Raw genomic sequence first — 15914 nt, forward strand, 5'->3', positions numbered from 1 at the left:
CTGAGTATCTGCTCTACTTCTGAGGCCATCCATTGACTTTGGGCAGGCTCATGCCACTCTCATGCCCTTGTTAACAGTCAGTAATTAACCAAGTCTTACACACATAAATGATCCCAGAAAGTGAGTGTTATGCTTGCACATGTGCTTACCTCTGATAGGAAGCCCTTGATATTCTTTAAATAGGATAAGACACTGCTAATTAACTCAGTGGTGCAACCAAACTCCTGACGTTCTTTACCAGAGCTTTGACACAAAGGGAATGAAACAAGCTGGGCGTGGAGCCAATCACAATTTTTTGCAGTTAAGACCATGCATGCTCATAGTAACTTTGTCTGAATGCGATGAAAGATTTTAATTCTTCATCCACCCAGTAAATCTTATGGGAATGATTACATTCCCCATCCTAGTGTGGCTTAGAAAGGAGAGAGTTTTCCCCATGCCTCAACAGTTGCCTAGACACACTTAGTGGCTGTCTCTCTGTAAGTTAATATTATTTTCAGAGAGAAAAATAGTCCAGCTGACTTCTTCAAGCTTTCTGATTACTGAAAGAAGCCATTCTCAAGATGATAAGTAGAAGCGTATCTTGCCAAGTCAGATATGTTTCTTACAGAAATGCCTGAGAGTTACTATACCACTAGTCCATGAAACAAGTGCAATGGGTCATTGGCAAGGTCAGTACAACCAGCTAAGTGCAAATAAATATTCACTAAATAAATTCAAGGCAAAACTAGATAACCTGATAAACAAAGAGGAAAACTTCTTTACCAGGTGGATCAGCTGAAAAATCAGCGGGGAAAGGAAGGGGAAATGTCACTCAGGGACAACTTAATTCCCTCTTGTTCATAACATTCCCTTAATATGACATTATTTTGGGTAAGAATGAAAGAAAAGCTTCACTTAACTCATAATTGAAAAATAATTTGCACAACTAGCACTCCATTAATTATTTCTACTTTTTAATGAAATTGCATCAAACATTACCATGACTGCAAAGGACATACAACCTTAAATTTGAGAAAGGGGAAATGAAATCTCATCACTATTGCTCTTTGTTCACTTTAAGGTACAGAGAACTTTAATAAATTTCCAAGAATGACTTAAATTTCACAGTTACTTTTCACTGTGGCATTGTGCTATTGCTATTTCCAAAGGTCCATAAATTTTGACAATCCACACTGTGAAATGCTGCTGGATGCAAAACGTGTGCATTAAGTGTTGACTCTTAGCACTCTTGAAAATTAAGATGACTATTCTTTACATCTCTAAATGATAGGTTAGGCCTGTGGTTTCAAGATTGGACATTTTACAGTGCTAGCCAGAACAGTTTCAAGAACCCTTACACAACAGGAAATTTCTTGAAGAAAAACTTGAACAGTTTGAAATTCAATAGGCTGTGAGTGATCACCTAAGAAATGCAGTGAGAAGCTTGTTAGACTACTAAAAGCTACAGTCTTTATATTTTCTCATGTGTTCAACATTTATACTTCCTCATGTCTCAGCATTTCACAAATGAGTTTTGGCTGAATGGAGAAGATTTCATGTACTACTGAGCTGTGTATGTTGCATGTACACAGTTAGAAAGCTACGTTACTCTTATTTTCCTCATAGCATTTTGTTATAGAAAATAACTTTAAATCACAGAAAAGTCACTTGAAACTTGCCATTATAATGAATATGTCTGATAAAATGAAAGTTATTTATTACAGTTTGTCATGGTTTAACCCCAGCCAGCAACTAAGCACCATGCAGCCGCTCACTCACTCCCCCTCCATCCAGTGGGATGGGGGAGAAAATCGGGAAAAAGAAGTAAAACTCCTGGGTTGAGATAAGAACGGTTTAATAGAAGAGAAAAGAAGAAACTAATAATGATAATGTTAACACTAATAAAATGCCAACAGTAGTAATAAAAGGATTGGAATGTACAAATGATGCGCAGGGCAATTGCTCACCACCCGCCGACCGACACCCAGCCAGTCCCCGAGCGGCGATTCCCCGCCCCCACTTCCCAGTTACTATATTAGAGGTGACGTCCCATGGTATGGAATACACCGTTGGCCAGTTTGGGTCAGGTGCCCTGGCTGTGTCCTGTGCCAACTTCTTGTGCCCTGGCTGGGCATGAGAAGCTGAAAAATCCTTGACTCTAGTCTAAACACTACTGAGCAACAACTGAAAACATCAGTGTTATCAACATTCTTCACATACTGAACTCAAAACATAGCACTGTACCAGCTACTAGGAAGACAGTTAACTCTATCCCAGCTGAAACCAGGACACAGTTATTTCCTGCAATTGATTAAGAGATCTTTATCACCTAGAAATCATTTCCCTGGCTCACGTGAGTGCCTGAAATCTTCCTGACCTTCCTTTAAAATGCCCACTGCTATCTTTTAACTTTCCTTTCTGGAAATGACTGAAGAAACTAAGAAGTTTATTCACTGAAGAATAAACAAAATCCATCCTATCAACAGACATTCTTGAAGGAGGACTGCATAATTCAGTGCTTCCTTTATAAGCTGAGCTGGCTGTTTAGAGAAATTCGCTCCTTTTCTCAGGAAGTATCTAAAAATGGCAAGCAAAATTAGACATTACACACCAATGGATACTTTTTTTTGCCAGGGATTATCATCAGGTAAGCAATTAGTGATATTCCAGAACAACTAGGCACTTCTTTCAAGAGTAATGCTTGCCTTTATATAATCTCAGATAACGTGACTCCAAGCTTGTCCTCTGCTCATGTCATTAAGCAGTTACATGTCCCTCACGCATGACCTGAAAATTAGGTATCTTCCAAATATTTCCTCTTTTCCTGAAATATGTACTTTCCTGAATATGAGTCAGGACACAGACTAGATCTGATATATTTTCAGAAGGAAACTGATATATATTTTAGGGAAATTTTATGGTAATTGTAAGAAACACAGCTCTGGAAAAAGGCCTAAAATCTAAAAGTTGTTCCAGTATATAATAAGCCCTGTATCTAAGCACAAGGCATGTCTGCAAGGCTTTTCGCTTTTGTAAGAGAGGTACATGAGGGGAAACTGCTATTACTCACTGTTTGCAGTGCCTGGGCATCCCAGGCATGCTCCAGCGTTTGGTGCTGCTGAGAGGAAGAGGAATGATTTTAGACCTCAGTCTCATAAGCCCATTTCTGCACAGATCAATTATTTGCAACAGTTTGACGCCTTCTTTCATAATGAGACCAAACACATTTATCGAGCACCTTCCAGACGTTATTGATCTGAAGGCGGCGGTAGGACTTGCCCACAAAAGGTGCGTGCTGGCAGCCCAGGCTGCAGTGCAAACTGCTTTGTTCTCAGCCCATCCCCACGCTGCAGCAATTACGGGTCGAAGAAAGGACTAGGAAAAGTAATTTCTACAAGTCAAACCATCTGTTACCTTCCTGCTAACGTTACCAACAAGGAGGTTGATTCTAGCAGCTCTGTCTCCTGGCTACTGGTAGAAGCCATTGATTTACTTTCAACATGTTACTAAAGAGCTATGGGTCAGCTACATTCACAGTGAGATTTTCTAAGATAACTAAAAGAGCTGGATTCCTCACTTCTGCTGAGCTTGTTGGGAAAACTTAGACTTGCGTGTCACTAGCATGGACTGAAGCAGAACCGCTCCCTTCAAAAGGTTCAACAACCTCTTAACATTTCAATAGCATCTTCACATTTCTCCTGAACAAAACCTGATTTTTTAATTAAGATTTCACTGGATACATTGCTCATTTTGTCATTTAACCTCCTCCCTTGCCAGTTTTGTTACTCTGGTGGTGTTGTAAGTTGTTCTTAACTAGTGCAACAAAAAAAAAAAAAAAAAAAAAAAAGCCAAAATCCCTCAAAATCCCCACACTGTCAGAGGTGGGTACAATGTAACCACCACCACTGCTCATGAGGTAGCACAGGCCCATCCCCTTTGATGAAGAGAGAATAGAAGTAGTGCTTGAGAGGTTCTTCATCACCAGCTCAAGGACACCTAACAGGGTGTCTTCTGCCTGGTGTCCTCAGGACTTGGTCTACAAACCAAGCCACCTACCACTGGAAACCGAGAAAGGCATAAGTCAGCACCTGGGCAGAACTGGGAAAAGGGAAACGTTCATTGCTTGCTTTGGTCTCCCTGTGCATTGCCAAAGAGGGGACAGTGGGACATTCCCCGGCACCCAAGGAAATCCACTCCTTTAATGTCCAAGAGAGAGAGTCTTCTGACTCTTTACACAGAGAGAGACACAACCCCCACTCTACTTAAAGGACAATTACGACTAAGCAGGAAAGAAACAGAGAAGAAAGTTCGTTTAGTCACAAACTAACACACAGAATTACTTTAGATGTCCTTCTATCCCCATTACTATTACTTTTATCCGGAATATTCTCACAGTTACATTTTACTAACAAACATCAATAGAAAGAAATAATTTCAAAGATGAATTACAACTTGATGTCTTTGCATTTAAGTCCATACATGTTTCTGCAAGAATGTTACAGGCACTTGTCTACATTTCAGCTCTCAGCAAGTCCAATTTCACCAATGCTGTTCAAATCCTGAATTTCTTGGGAAGAACTATTCCCAAACATAAACAGAAGTTTGATAAAACTGAGACAAAAAAAGTAACTGTGTGTGGGAAATTACAATTTTTACTTACCCTGCAGAGCAATAGGTAGTGAGCTTTCCAATGCTGGCATCTTTCATTCAAAATTAAGTTCTAATTTTCAAACTAGAAATGTAGTTACCTACCCCTTTTAAAAAGTGACACATTCATTCCCTAACTTACAAGAACAGAAATAAGCAAAATACACAGGCTTTGGTGAATAAAATTAAGTCATTTTAGGGTTTCCCAGTTGTGGGTAAAAGCAAGATCCAAATAAACCAAACATGAATTTACGTGAGAACAAGGCAAGCTGGCAGAAAAAAAGACCCAATTATCTAAGTAGTGTCACAAACTTCAAGCACATATTTTTACTGCAAAACCAGAACAAGTTTACGTAGAGAAACCCATTCGAGGTAGTAATATTCACCTGTAGAAGTACGAGCACCCCCTGACTGTGTTGTGAGTAAAGTGTTCCTGAGTCTTCTCATTTCCAAAGTCCTCCAATGGGTCTGACCACAGGATGTCACACATAGGTCCATATGCAGGTGGTTCCTTGAATCGATCTAACTAAGAAAAATAGGAGACAAAGAAATACTAACTTCTTTCAACTATGTATCACAGAAACACTGAAGCAAAGTTACTATTTTTCATTTCATGGGTTGGCAAATGAAGACCCAAAGTAATCTATTTTTCAGTTTGGGGCTGCTCTCAGCTTTAAAGCAATGGATTTTGAATAACGGTAAAACACTCCTTGCTAACACTGACAAAGAGGAGAAGGAACAGATATAACTGAAAATTAAGAGATACAGTGGATTCCCATTCTATGTGAATTTTTGTGTGTATTTTTCTTTTCTTTTTCTACTGTTTTTTTTTGCAAGCATTACAGTGGACAAGAGAGAAGATGGTATTTCTGTATTTCATGATTTTTCAAACATCATGGCACTCGATTTATGTGAGTGAGGCACCTCAAGAAAAAAATGTAACAGTTATTTCAAAGCAAGTTCCCATTTTGATTTAAATACATTTTCACAAAAAATTGTATTTAAATACCAAGACAATGTCTCTGCATTACAGCATCCTGTCATGACATTCTTGCTGCTCTCATAACCTTAACCCTGATTAAGCAGCTAAAACCTCTTCTTTCTGCCTATGGGAATTAAAAAATTCAAATTATATAGAATTATACTGCAAATAAGACAAAGTGCAGCAAAATAGAGAAATATTAAAAATCAGTATTCCTCTGCAAGAACTCTTTAATATAAAAACACTCCTTATTAAGATGGGTGTATGAATCAGGCTTGCAGTCCAAAGCATTCTCCACTCTGACCATAAAGATCAAGTAATGATTTAGTAGCATACCTAACATACCATTTCCCCCCCCAAAAGTGTTTCAAAGAGAAAGAATTGGTTTTATGTGTTTTCAACATTCAGTTAAAAAGTTTTAATAAGAGACCTCTGCAATTTTACCTTTGTGTCCTTGTCATGAAATATTTATAGCATACCTACACTTCTAACTTATTTCAGCCCTCTACCAATTAATGTTTTTGTAAGTATAATTCATTTAAATTAAATAACAATTCATGAATATGCAAAACCAATTCCTGCTGATTGCCAAAGATTAATAAACCTGCTGAGGGGGGCTGGGGGGTGGAGAATTGAAGATGTAAATGACCCTAATCTAGAATCTGAAAGCTAAACAGCTTTACTCTGCCATTACAGTGTTGCAAAGCCAGACAGTTTTTAGGCAGAGAATATTTTTGCTTAATGAGACAGTGAACCTTTACCTCAGAAACAAAACTACATTCAGTAATTTTTAAAACTGCAGTTAATATCTTAATCTAATTGCTTTTAAACCAAAACATGTAATTACTGGCTCAAGTTTTTTTGTTTTCTTTTTTTTTAAAACCATATTAAGCTCTTAGTAAGCTACAAATTAACCTCAGAATATAATTTATCTTTTAATAACTTTAAAGCTCAGAAGTATATATCCATGTTTGCAAGTATCAAACTGCAAGCAAGAAATAAGGAAATATTTTCTGCTGGAAACACTGAGAATGAATGGTTTAAATACCTCCTTTTAGAAATATCATCTGAGATCTCTTTTACAAAACACTTGAAAAAAATTAATCCTTGATAACATGCAACGACACTGGATTACATGAGGAAACTGTTTGACATTGTTCTCCGAACTTTCATGAGATATATAAGAAACTTCTTGGAGTACAAGAGTACCACACAAGCATCAACTTACTAAGACTTGCTTAAGCATCACCTTACTAAGACTTGCTTGGACAATTTGCTAGGCACTCAAGGGCAGTACTATTAAAAATGTGGCCAGACCTATAGAGAATGAAGCTCTTGACTCTTCTTAAAATAATAATGTTGTTTTGACTATATTCATTGCAATCATACCATACTTTTTTATTATATGTTTTAAGAATTGTGAGTTTTTTCTAGAGCTATTTTTATCTCTTCTCCAAGAAAGCACAGAATGCCTAAGGCAGCACAAGGAATCATCAGATGGTGTGTTTACATTGTGCTAGTAAGTAATACTTAAAAGAAATTAATGCTCTGTATTCATTAGCTCCTAAATACTTATATAACTAATACCTTTTTTTTTTAACACAAAGATGCTAAATCCTTTGTTTTACTGGATGCTGGTGATTTCCTCACCTCAGTAAAATATGACTAATTGCAGCAATTCCTTTTATGTTCTATTTAAAAAGACCTTTAAAAGGTGATAATGTCAACATGAATGTCAAAATGACACACAAGCATCTTACAGAAATGAATGACAGTGAGAAAGGATTCAAGTTTTAGCTGCTGGCAATTAACTGTTCACTTATTAGACCTGAGCACTATTCAGACTTACTTTTCTGATGTCATCTAAAGTGTTGATCTCTGGAGACAAGCCACCGTGTACACACAGGAATTGTTGGTTCATCAGAGCAGCCAAGGGAAGGCAGTCAAAGGCATCCATGCAGGCATCATATACGCGTTCTGAATATTTGATTTTACCTTTTAAAGATTAAGATGGTATCAGAAAGTGCCATCAACATTTAAGAGGAAAAAAGAAATATCTCAATCTTGCTCTCACTGCTCTCTTTTGCATTGACGACTGTACCAAAGCTTGCCTCAAGTAAAAAAATCTTTAGGATTATTGTTATTCACTGCTGGAAAAATTCTTCAGATTCTGAGGTGAAACTAATAAAAGTTCTGCTAAGTTTATTACATTTTTCTAAAAAACTGTAAATAAACAATTTAATAAACCATTATAGTCTGCCATGAAATCTATGCAACAAGCCTTAAAAACTCTGCTGAATGGTTATCATCTACTGCATTATCACTCAATATACTCTCTATGAAGTAATCAGAAGTTTAGCCTGCTCCTTTATAATGAATTATCTACAGAAATGTCATTATGAAATGAACGAGGTGGTACAACAAAGCTGAAATGTTAATTTACCAATACGCATATTAAACTCAGTAAACCATGAAGCCTTTGAGCCAATTAACATTTCCTGTGTCCCCAACGCTAAAAAGGGAACACAGACTTACGGTGCAACAGAAAAAAAAAGCTTCATTGTGCAGGTGAGGTCTACATCTAATGAGCTTTTATGTGTCACTGTATCCTTTCTGGCAACACAGAAAGGAATTCCTATAAGAAGAGCAAACCAAAAGTTTAAGCCTACTTACAGGGTAAATGTGAAAATGCTATAGTTAAAGGAGGAAAAAAAACCCACATAAAAATTCCTTGAATTTTTCTCCTGCTGCAGATGAGACCCGGTGAGATGCCACCTACTCCACCAGCAATCGGGGACCTGTCACAGAGGTGCTGGCGTGCCAGCAGGTTTCGACTGCCGGGCTGCTGCGTGGGCAGCAAACCGACGGCCGCTGCAAAAAGCAGTGGTAGCACGGGCTCGCCGAGAGCATCCAGGCCCAGATGGCTCCGCAGTAGCCCCGGGCTGCTTCCCAGGCCAGGCTGGCAAGCTGAAGTGCCTCAATACCTGCAGCACCAAGTGAGGACACCCCCGTGTTTGTACGGGTGGTCAGTCACTACCCGCTGCGGGGGGTCTAACCCCTTCCTTTCTCTACCACTGAGACACCCTCTCCAGCCCCTGCAAGACGACTGCCCTCTCAGGGAACAGCGATTACAATTTAAAATGAATTATAGTTAACATGAAAAGTACATTTAAAATTACTGATGGTAAACCAGTATCAAATACTCACAAAATAACAAATTAAGTTGTTGAAAAAGGAGTTAAGAGGAGAAAGGTTAAGGCAGACTTACATTCTTGCTTAAATGTGAAATACTCTGTTAAATGTCTACATTCATGATTCCCACGAAGTAAAAACAGTGTTTTGGGGTAAAGGATTTTCAAGGCCCACAAGTACAGCACACACTGCGAATCAGAAACAAGAAAGAAAAACATAATTCATAATTAATGACGTAACTTAACCACTTATGTTCCCCTCCACCAAAAAAACTAGCAGAAGAAGAAGTATTCTGTGTGAAACATTTATTTTCAACAGGTGAACTTCACTCTTCAGACATTACATGCACACATTTCTCTGCACTTCAACCTGGACTGGCTGAAACTAGTATCAGTGTATTCTGATAAAGTTTTACACTTCTGCTAAGTGGATCTCCCTGTTCAGCCGTGCATTGCCTTCAGTGGCCCCCGCTACCAGAAGTAATTGCTGTGCATCTCTACAATGAAGTGTGCACTCTCCACCTGGCAGGTTAGGCAGAAACCTGCCATGGAAACAATTTCACCGGAAGATCTGCATTTCCTGGCTTAAGGAAAAGTTGCCCTAGAACAATTTAACCCACACTTCAGGAAATACCTCAGCTTCCAGTATTACACAGTTTTTACATGAACGCTTGTTCTTTTTTCACTTAACATTGTTCTGTACAAACAACTGAGAAAAAAAGTCCACAAAGCTCTTGGATTAAATAAAGTTACTACAAAGCTTCTATAAAGCCTTTTATGTTTCCAGAAGATTTCTATTTGAGATGGCATTTCTTCTAGACATGTTTTTAAAGGTAAAAAACAAGAAGACTCAGAGAAGTTAATCTCTGCTCAGACCTCTTGAAACCATCTGGTTAAAATAATTGTTTTGAAAACAAAATTGACACAGCAAGGATGCCAAAGCATTATGAGACTCTTGACAAATGAGTAAACTTGCAAACTTCATGGAAGACTTATCCTTTGTGCAGCGTGACCCTGCTCAGGTACCTGGCTGACAAACTCACAGCTCCAAGGAAGCCAATGGAAATAAGACCCATTCGTCCCATGAGACGAGCTCACTGTCTGCAAGAATGCTGTACAGACCACAACAGGCTTTCAAAACCCATGAGCTAGAAAACTGCCTGCACAGTTTCCCCTCCAACCCTTCCTTATATATCCATGAAATGCAGAACTGTTGCACAAGAAATGAAAGGTTTTATTATTTACCTTAATCAATAGATTGGAAATTTGGAATGTACTTACTCCTCACCAGTTTCTGCTTAGAGCAAAATCAGCATTTTTGTCAATGTAATGCCAGTATGTAATGCCAGTATGATTCCCTTCTACAATTCAGAACATCTTGATAAACAGAATAATTACGTTAATCATGTCTCAACATTTTGATTTCTCCTCCCTCATTTGCTACACAATCCTCATCTTAGAAAAAAGAAAAAGAAAAACAAAACGAAAAACAAAAAAGGATGCAACGTTTTTATGTTTGTGCTAAACCTCACTCTATCCATAGATAATTACATAGCAGCAGGGGTTTTATACTACTACTCTTTGTCTTGAATTTATTAACATGTAAACATCTGGATGCTCTGCCTGCACTCCTTAATTTCTGTTCTTCTACTCAGAGGGTCTAGAGCCAGGTAGAAAGAGCAGAAGGTACAGGCAGCATCCTCCAGGACTTGCAAAATTAATTCTCCTCAGAAACACATGGAAGGCCTCCCAGCTCTCACCACCTCTTCCACCTCCCAGGCGCTATTGCCACTGCAGGAAGCAAGAAGAGGCGTCAGAATGCTGGGTAGATCATGCTGACGTAATCCATCATGAAATTATGGTATTAGGTCACAGGAACTATCTGCTGTGGCCCAAAACAACCACAAATGGTATGCCCAGGGAAGGTTTGCTGGAGTTTGCACAGAGAGAGAAGCTTTGGGTTTGAGGTTTTCACTTCAATGGGGAAGGAAGCCTGCACTTCTCCACATCACCAGCGCAATTCTCTGTCTCTTTGATGATGACTTACTTCTTCATTCCTCCAAAAATTCCTGGAACCTTCCACTTCTTTGAACTTACTGGCTAATGCAAAAATTTGATGAAAATGTTGTGAGACAAGAAGTTTAAAGTGACACCTCCATCCATGCAAGAAAAGTTCCAGCTTTTAAAGTTGTATCGAAGTTACCTTAGAGCATCTAATCCTGCCAAAGCACCTTATAATTTAGAAAATCATAATGATTAGTGCTTAGATGAAGTGTTTTATTAAAAAAAAAAAAAAAAGAAAAAGAAAAAGAGGAGTGGTTTACATTTCCCTTATAACTAAGTTTTTCATTTTCATAAAGCCTTGGCAGGATTGAAATGAGCACTAAGTACTTAAAATATCATCCAGATTCGGGAAGCAGGGAAAATGAGGAAAGCTGGAAGTTTTATCTTTTTGGCATTTGGAACTTGCTTATGGGTAGAACTCTTTAGAATTACTTATTATAGATTTATTTTTTCTTTTTTTCTATGCTTCCTTTGAAGCACTCATGAGAACCAGACCAAGAAGATATAGAGAATCATTGCAGTCCAGGAAGTTCTGTGTTTCCCTGCCACTATTCAAGTACTGGAAGCCCACCATTCACGTTTTGTGTTGTTTTCAGTGGTATCATATTAAAGGCTTATTTTGTTCAGATAATTTCTTTAATTTTCTCCCTTTTCTGTTCAATAGTCCAGTGATGCAATATCATAATAGTAAACAAGAACTAATTAGCAGATTTTTTTTTTTCTCCATGCAAGTTAGACAGCAAATATGAGGGTGACAATTTTTCATAGCTTTTCAACTTACACGGTTATTTACATATAAAAAACTTATGTCCAAACAACATATCATGAGCAAACATTCTGGTTTTATTTTGTTTTTTAACTCCACTTTGCATATTGTAATTCTTACTGAAGTCAAAATATTTATAATAATTTGCCCTTGCTGAAAATCTGAGCTTACAATCTTCAATTATTTGGTAATACTGCTTCCCAATAGCAAAATTTTAAATTCTCTTTTTTTCCCCTCCAAATTTTTCATCAAGAACATACTATACATCAGCTCTGCTGCAACTCTATGTAAAATGTGCAGCAGTGACCTTGCAATCTGGACATCTCTAAGGTATTTTTGGCCAGTCTCATTTCATACTATGAAAAAAAAAAGGGGGGGGGTGGGGAGGGCTACATCTCTTAAATGCCAGCCCTCAAACTGCACCCCTGCTCACTTGCTTAGTGTCATTCAGCTGTTGAAATAGAAGATATATTAAATTCATAACAAAGAGGTAATCTGCCCAGCTCCCAGCTCCTGTAGTCAAGCTGTTTTCCTGCTGAGGCTCTGGCAGCCTCAGCATCAGGAAAGAAAAAGGTCTGTGCAATTAAGTGCTGTGTAAGCCAAAGGCACATATTTTCAAAATGGACTTGGGATTTAACTCTATTGTTACACGCTGAATTTGAGTCTTTGCACAGTTCGACATCTCAGCACCTCCTGAAAAGGAAAACCAAAAGCCCCAGACCTCTTGCAGGCATCCCAAGTTCTGTCCTCAAAACAAGAAACCTTGAAAAACCGCTACAGCTGCCACCAGATTGCAACCACAGCAACACCTGTAACACACAGCGCACTCACTTCTGGGTGCTCTTGCACTGATCATGCCAGGAAGAAAGAGATGCAGCTCACTCTTAGCTGTCTGGCTTTGTATGGGTAACAAAAGATGAACTCACCCTCCCTCCAAATGACTGATGGCATTGAGCACTCCCCCAGCAGGTGAAATTAAGTGTGAATAAACGCAAGGTAATTCATACTCAAAAGGATCATTTGAGCCATGCGTTGCTAAGGTCTCTACTGATGCTCTGTGAACTGTGGAACAGTATATTGGCATAGCTCCTTGACTCTGTAAATAACACACACCTTACCTAAATATAAAAATTGCATTACTTTAACTTCATTGAAATAATTATACCATCATAGTACCTACTACAGGTACAGCTTTCTAAAATGGAATAACTATCCCAATGGAAACCATGTACCTTTTTACACACATAACTTCATTCACACTAGTGGTATCACTATTTATTAGGGCTTTATTTCAAAGGCAAATATACATTTCATCTGTAACCAAAATACTCACAAGAAATGCAAGTTATTGCCATTTCTGAACTACCATCCCTTGAGCACCGGGGAAGAAAACTCTGAACACTACTGAAAATAAAGAAAAAATTGTATTGTCTTCACTACAACCAGGATTCCATTCTTTTTTTTCCCAACTTTCAGGGATCATAAAAGATGATCTCTTCTCTTAAGGCTCTGCTGCAGAACAGGGACAACAAGGTAGCGTTACTTGCATCAACCAGATCGTCAGTGACAACTTACAGTCTTTGCCACAACATTTTTGTGAATATGCTCTTATTTTACCTGGGTTTTGTGTTTCTAAAACCAGTGCTTATGTACATACAGGTTACACATTTAAAAACTAAAAAGGCTACTGCTGTGGAAATAGACTTCTCGTGGAGTAACAGTGAATCCATTCCTCGTGGTCAGGGTCTCAGCTGTTTCTAAAATGTTTAAGAATCTCATTCTGATCATTCGGCTTCTGGGTTTTGTTTTTTAATCTGTTGAATATTCCCAAGCAGCTTTGGGATCTTGTTTTGACACCTGCACGGTACTTTAGCACCTCTAGACTTCAATTATTGCAAGACTCTCTTCTAGCTAGTCTCCCAGATGATTTTATTAAAAGTGATCACCTGCAAAATGTTGCTACTTGCCATATACTCTTTTCTAGTGTTTAGACCACATTACTCCCATTTCAGCCCTTGGAAGGACCTCAAAACGTCTCTAAAAGGAAGGACCTCTTTCTCAACCAAAAAGTGACTAGCAATTTCTTTTTCTTAAATGTTCCTCTAATTCTTATAGCTAATACTTTCTAAAGAGGTATCCAAGTGTTGGTTTCTAGCTCTCCTCTTCGGACCTTGTTTCTTGGCCCCAGCTTTTTTTCTCTGGAGATAGGTCCCTCAGAGAGATGGAAGCAGTGCAGGGGAAATGGTGCGAGCGACCTCCAGGGCACCGTCCCATGTTCTCTCCCTGCAGACAAAAAGGGTTCTTGGCATGTTGGGGACTCACTCTGGGAAGAGCTGGGACAGGACCAGGCAAGCTGCAAGGACGGCCCTGACACAAACAGATGTTCCAGTCTGGAAATCTAATATATACAGAAATAATCTGAATTTGCTGAACTACTGAATATTCACAGCTCTGAGGAGCACTGCCCAGCAAAAATGAGATCTTACAAGATGCAAGTTTTTGCTCAGAGAACCATATTTGCTACTGTTACATAGTAACAAAAGAAAAGGGCAAGGAAATTTAGGATAATTAAGGTATGAGGATTTTCTTTGCTCTGAGAGAAGTGAAAAAAACAATTGACTTGACCAGTAAACTATTCCTGACAAGCCAAAACTATTTTAAATCAAGCTGTTTATTGGGAAACATTAACACACTAGACCAATGGAGGAAACTGAAAGGTATTTATTCTTCCAATAAAGTCCTAGAAAGTGCATGGAGACTTGAGAGATAACAAACACATGGCTTCACCAGCATTCACTTCACCCACAGTTTACAAACACAGATTTATTTATGTGTAATTCTTTTCTTGGGAGAGACCAGTTAATAATTTCAAACAGTTCACTGAGTTCAGAAGCATCTCAAGTGCCAGATGCTTTTTTAATTGATGCAAGGTCTGATGGTCAAATTCCAGACTCACTCTAAACACCTCACTTTGTTTTTGCTAGAAATACCACAAAACCAGTTTCCTCTTCTGGAATTCCAGTCTTTGCGTTCAGGAAATGAAGATGTACAAATGTTTTGAACCTTAAAACACAACTCCAGTTTTGTTCATTTTGAATGTTGGTTTAATTCTCCATATCTAAACTATCTGTTCTGTCAAAAATGATCAGTATGTACCTTATGATATTCAATTGACATTTAAGCTTGTATGTTTTTATGTGGGATTGAGCAGGAGAACAATTCTAACAGTTCATTTACATAATATTATTAATTCATTATAGTCAGTATTTACACTGATTGTAATTTTTCCAAGACTGTGATGAGAAGCAGTCTATATGTATACTCCCCCCTACAACACATGGCATTTATGTCTGCCTTTCAAAACAGAGTTTTCAGTCTCAGGTAGAGATTAGTCATTCTTCCTTACAGCCTGTTCCTGCAGAAGCACTTATGCTCTAACTATTCTTTGGATTTAAAAATAGCTCTCTGTTTTTACCATTTGGGTTTCTTTTCTCCATGACCATAAAACTTGTTTGAAAGCAAGAACTGAGGGGTTTCTACTCTGGAGTCAAAACCCTGGAACAGTACACAAGCACAACAGGGAAATGTTATCAGTTATGGAGCCGAGGAAACAAGTGCACCGTATCAGATATTGCAACTTGCAGAAATTTGTTATTCTAAGTGAAGAAATGCTCAGGGTCTGCCAAAAGATCAAGCAGAAAAGAGAGTGCAACTACAGGATAAAGATTTGATCTGTGCCGAAAAATCTCGTCTCGTCCTATCTACAATTTTGACATTTTTTGTTTTACCTGTTGTAATTCCTTTATTAGTCTCTTATCCTGTGACATCCTGCTTAGAACTAATTTTAAAGACACGCATCCACCCCACCACCCTTCAAACAGTGGAGCTAACTCTGGTAAAAATGGAGCACACACATGAAGGATTGAGCCCCAAGATCAAAAGCTCCAAGGGGCAAGGACTGTCATTTCTGCTGAGTGCTTTATACGAATGCTTTTCTCTTTCCCTCTGCATTATCAAATGCCTTCCACCTACCTTATGCAATTTCTTCCTCTGTTCTTAATGATAATAGCTTACATTATATAGTACCTTTCATCCAGAAGAATCCCAAATGCTTTGCAGCCCACAGACAAGGATTATCTCGCCCACTACCAGATCTCATCTAAGTCTAGGCTCAATGGTGTCACTTTTACGCTAGATATCACACAGCAATCGAATGGATTTTTTTTTAAAGCTTATATTACTCGTGATTAGTACCTTGGACCAGCTAGTTAATTCTTTTGGA

At 38.3% G+C, this 15914-nt stretch overlaps 1 protein-coding gene across 1 annotated transcript in view; it reads right to left on the reverse strand.

The window, feature by feature from the left end:
• PPP3CA (protein phosphatase 3, catalytic subunit, alpha isozyme) overlaps window positions 1-15914 on the reverse strand; it is a 119639-nt gene that overhangs the window by 39923 nt on the left and 63802 nt on the right. The window contains exons 5-7 of the mRNA XM_010561043.1: window positions 8880-8991; window positions 7461-7606; window positions 5016-5155 (exon numbers count right to left, since the gene is read on the reverse strand). Coding sequence (XP_010559345.1) covers window positions 5016-5155; window positions 7461-7606; window positions 8880-8991 — 398 coding nt within the window. The remainder of the gene's footprint in view (window positions 1-5015; window positions 5156-7460; window positions 7607-8879; window positions 8992-15914) is intronic.

The sequence above is a fragment of the Haliaeetus leucocephalus genome, unplaced genomic scaffold (genome assembly GCF_000737465.1).
Source record: "Haliaeetus leucocephalus isolate CR32 unplaced genomic scaffold, Haliaeetus_leucocephalus-4.0 Scaffold140, whole genome shotgun sequence".
NCBI lineage: Eukaryota > Metazoa > Chordata > Aves > Accipitriformes > Accipitridae > Haliaeetus > Haliaeetus leucocephalus.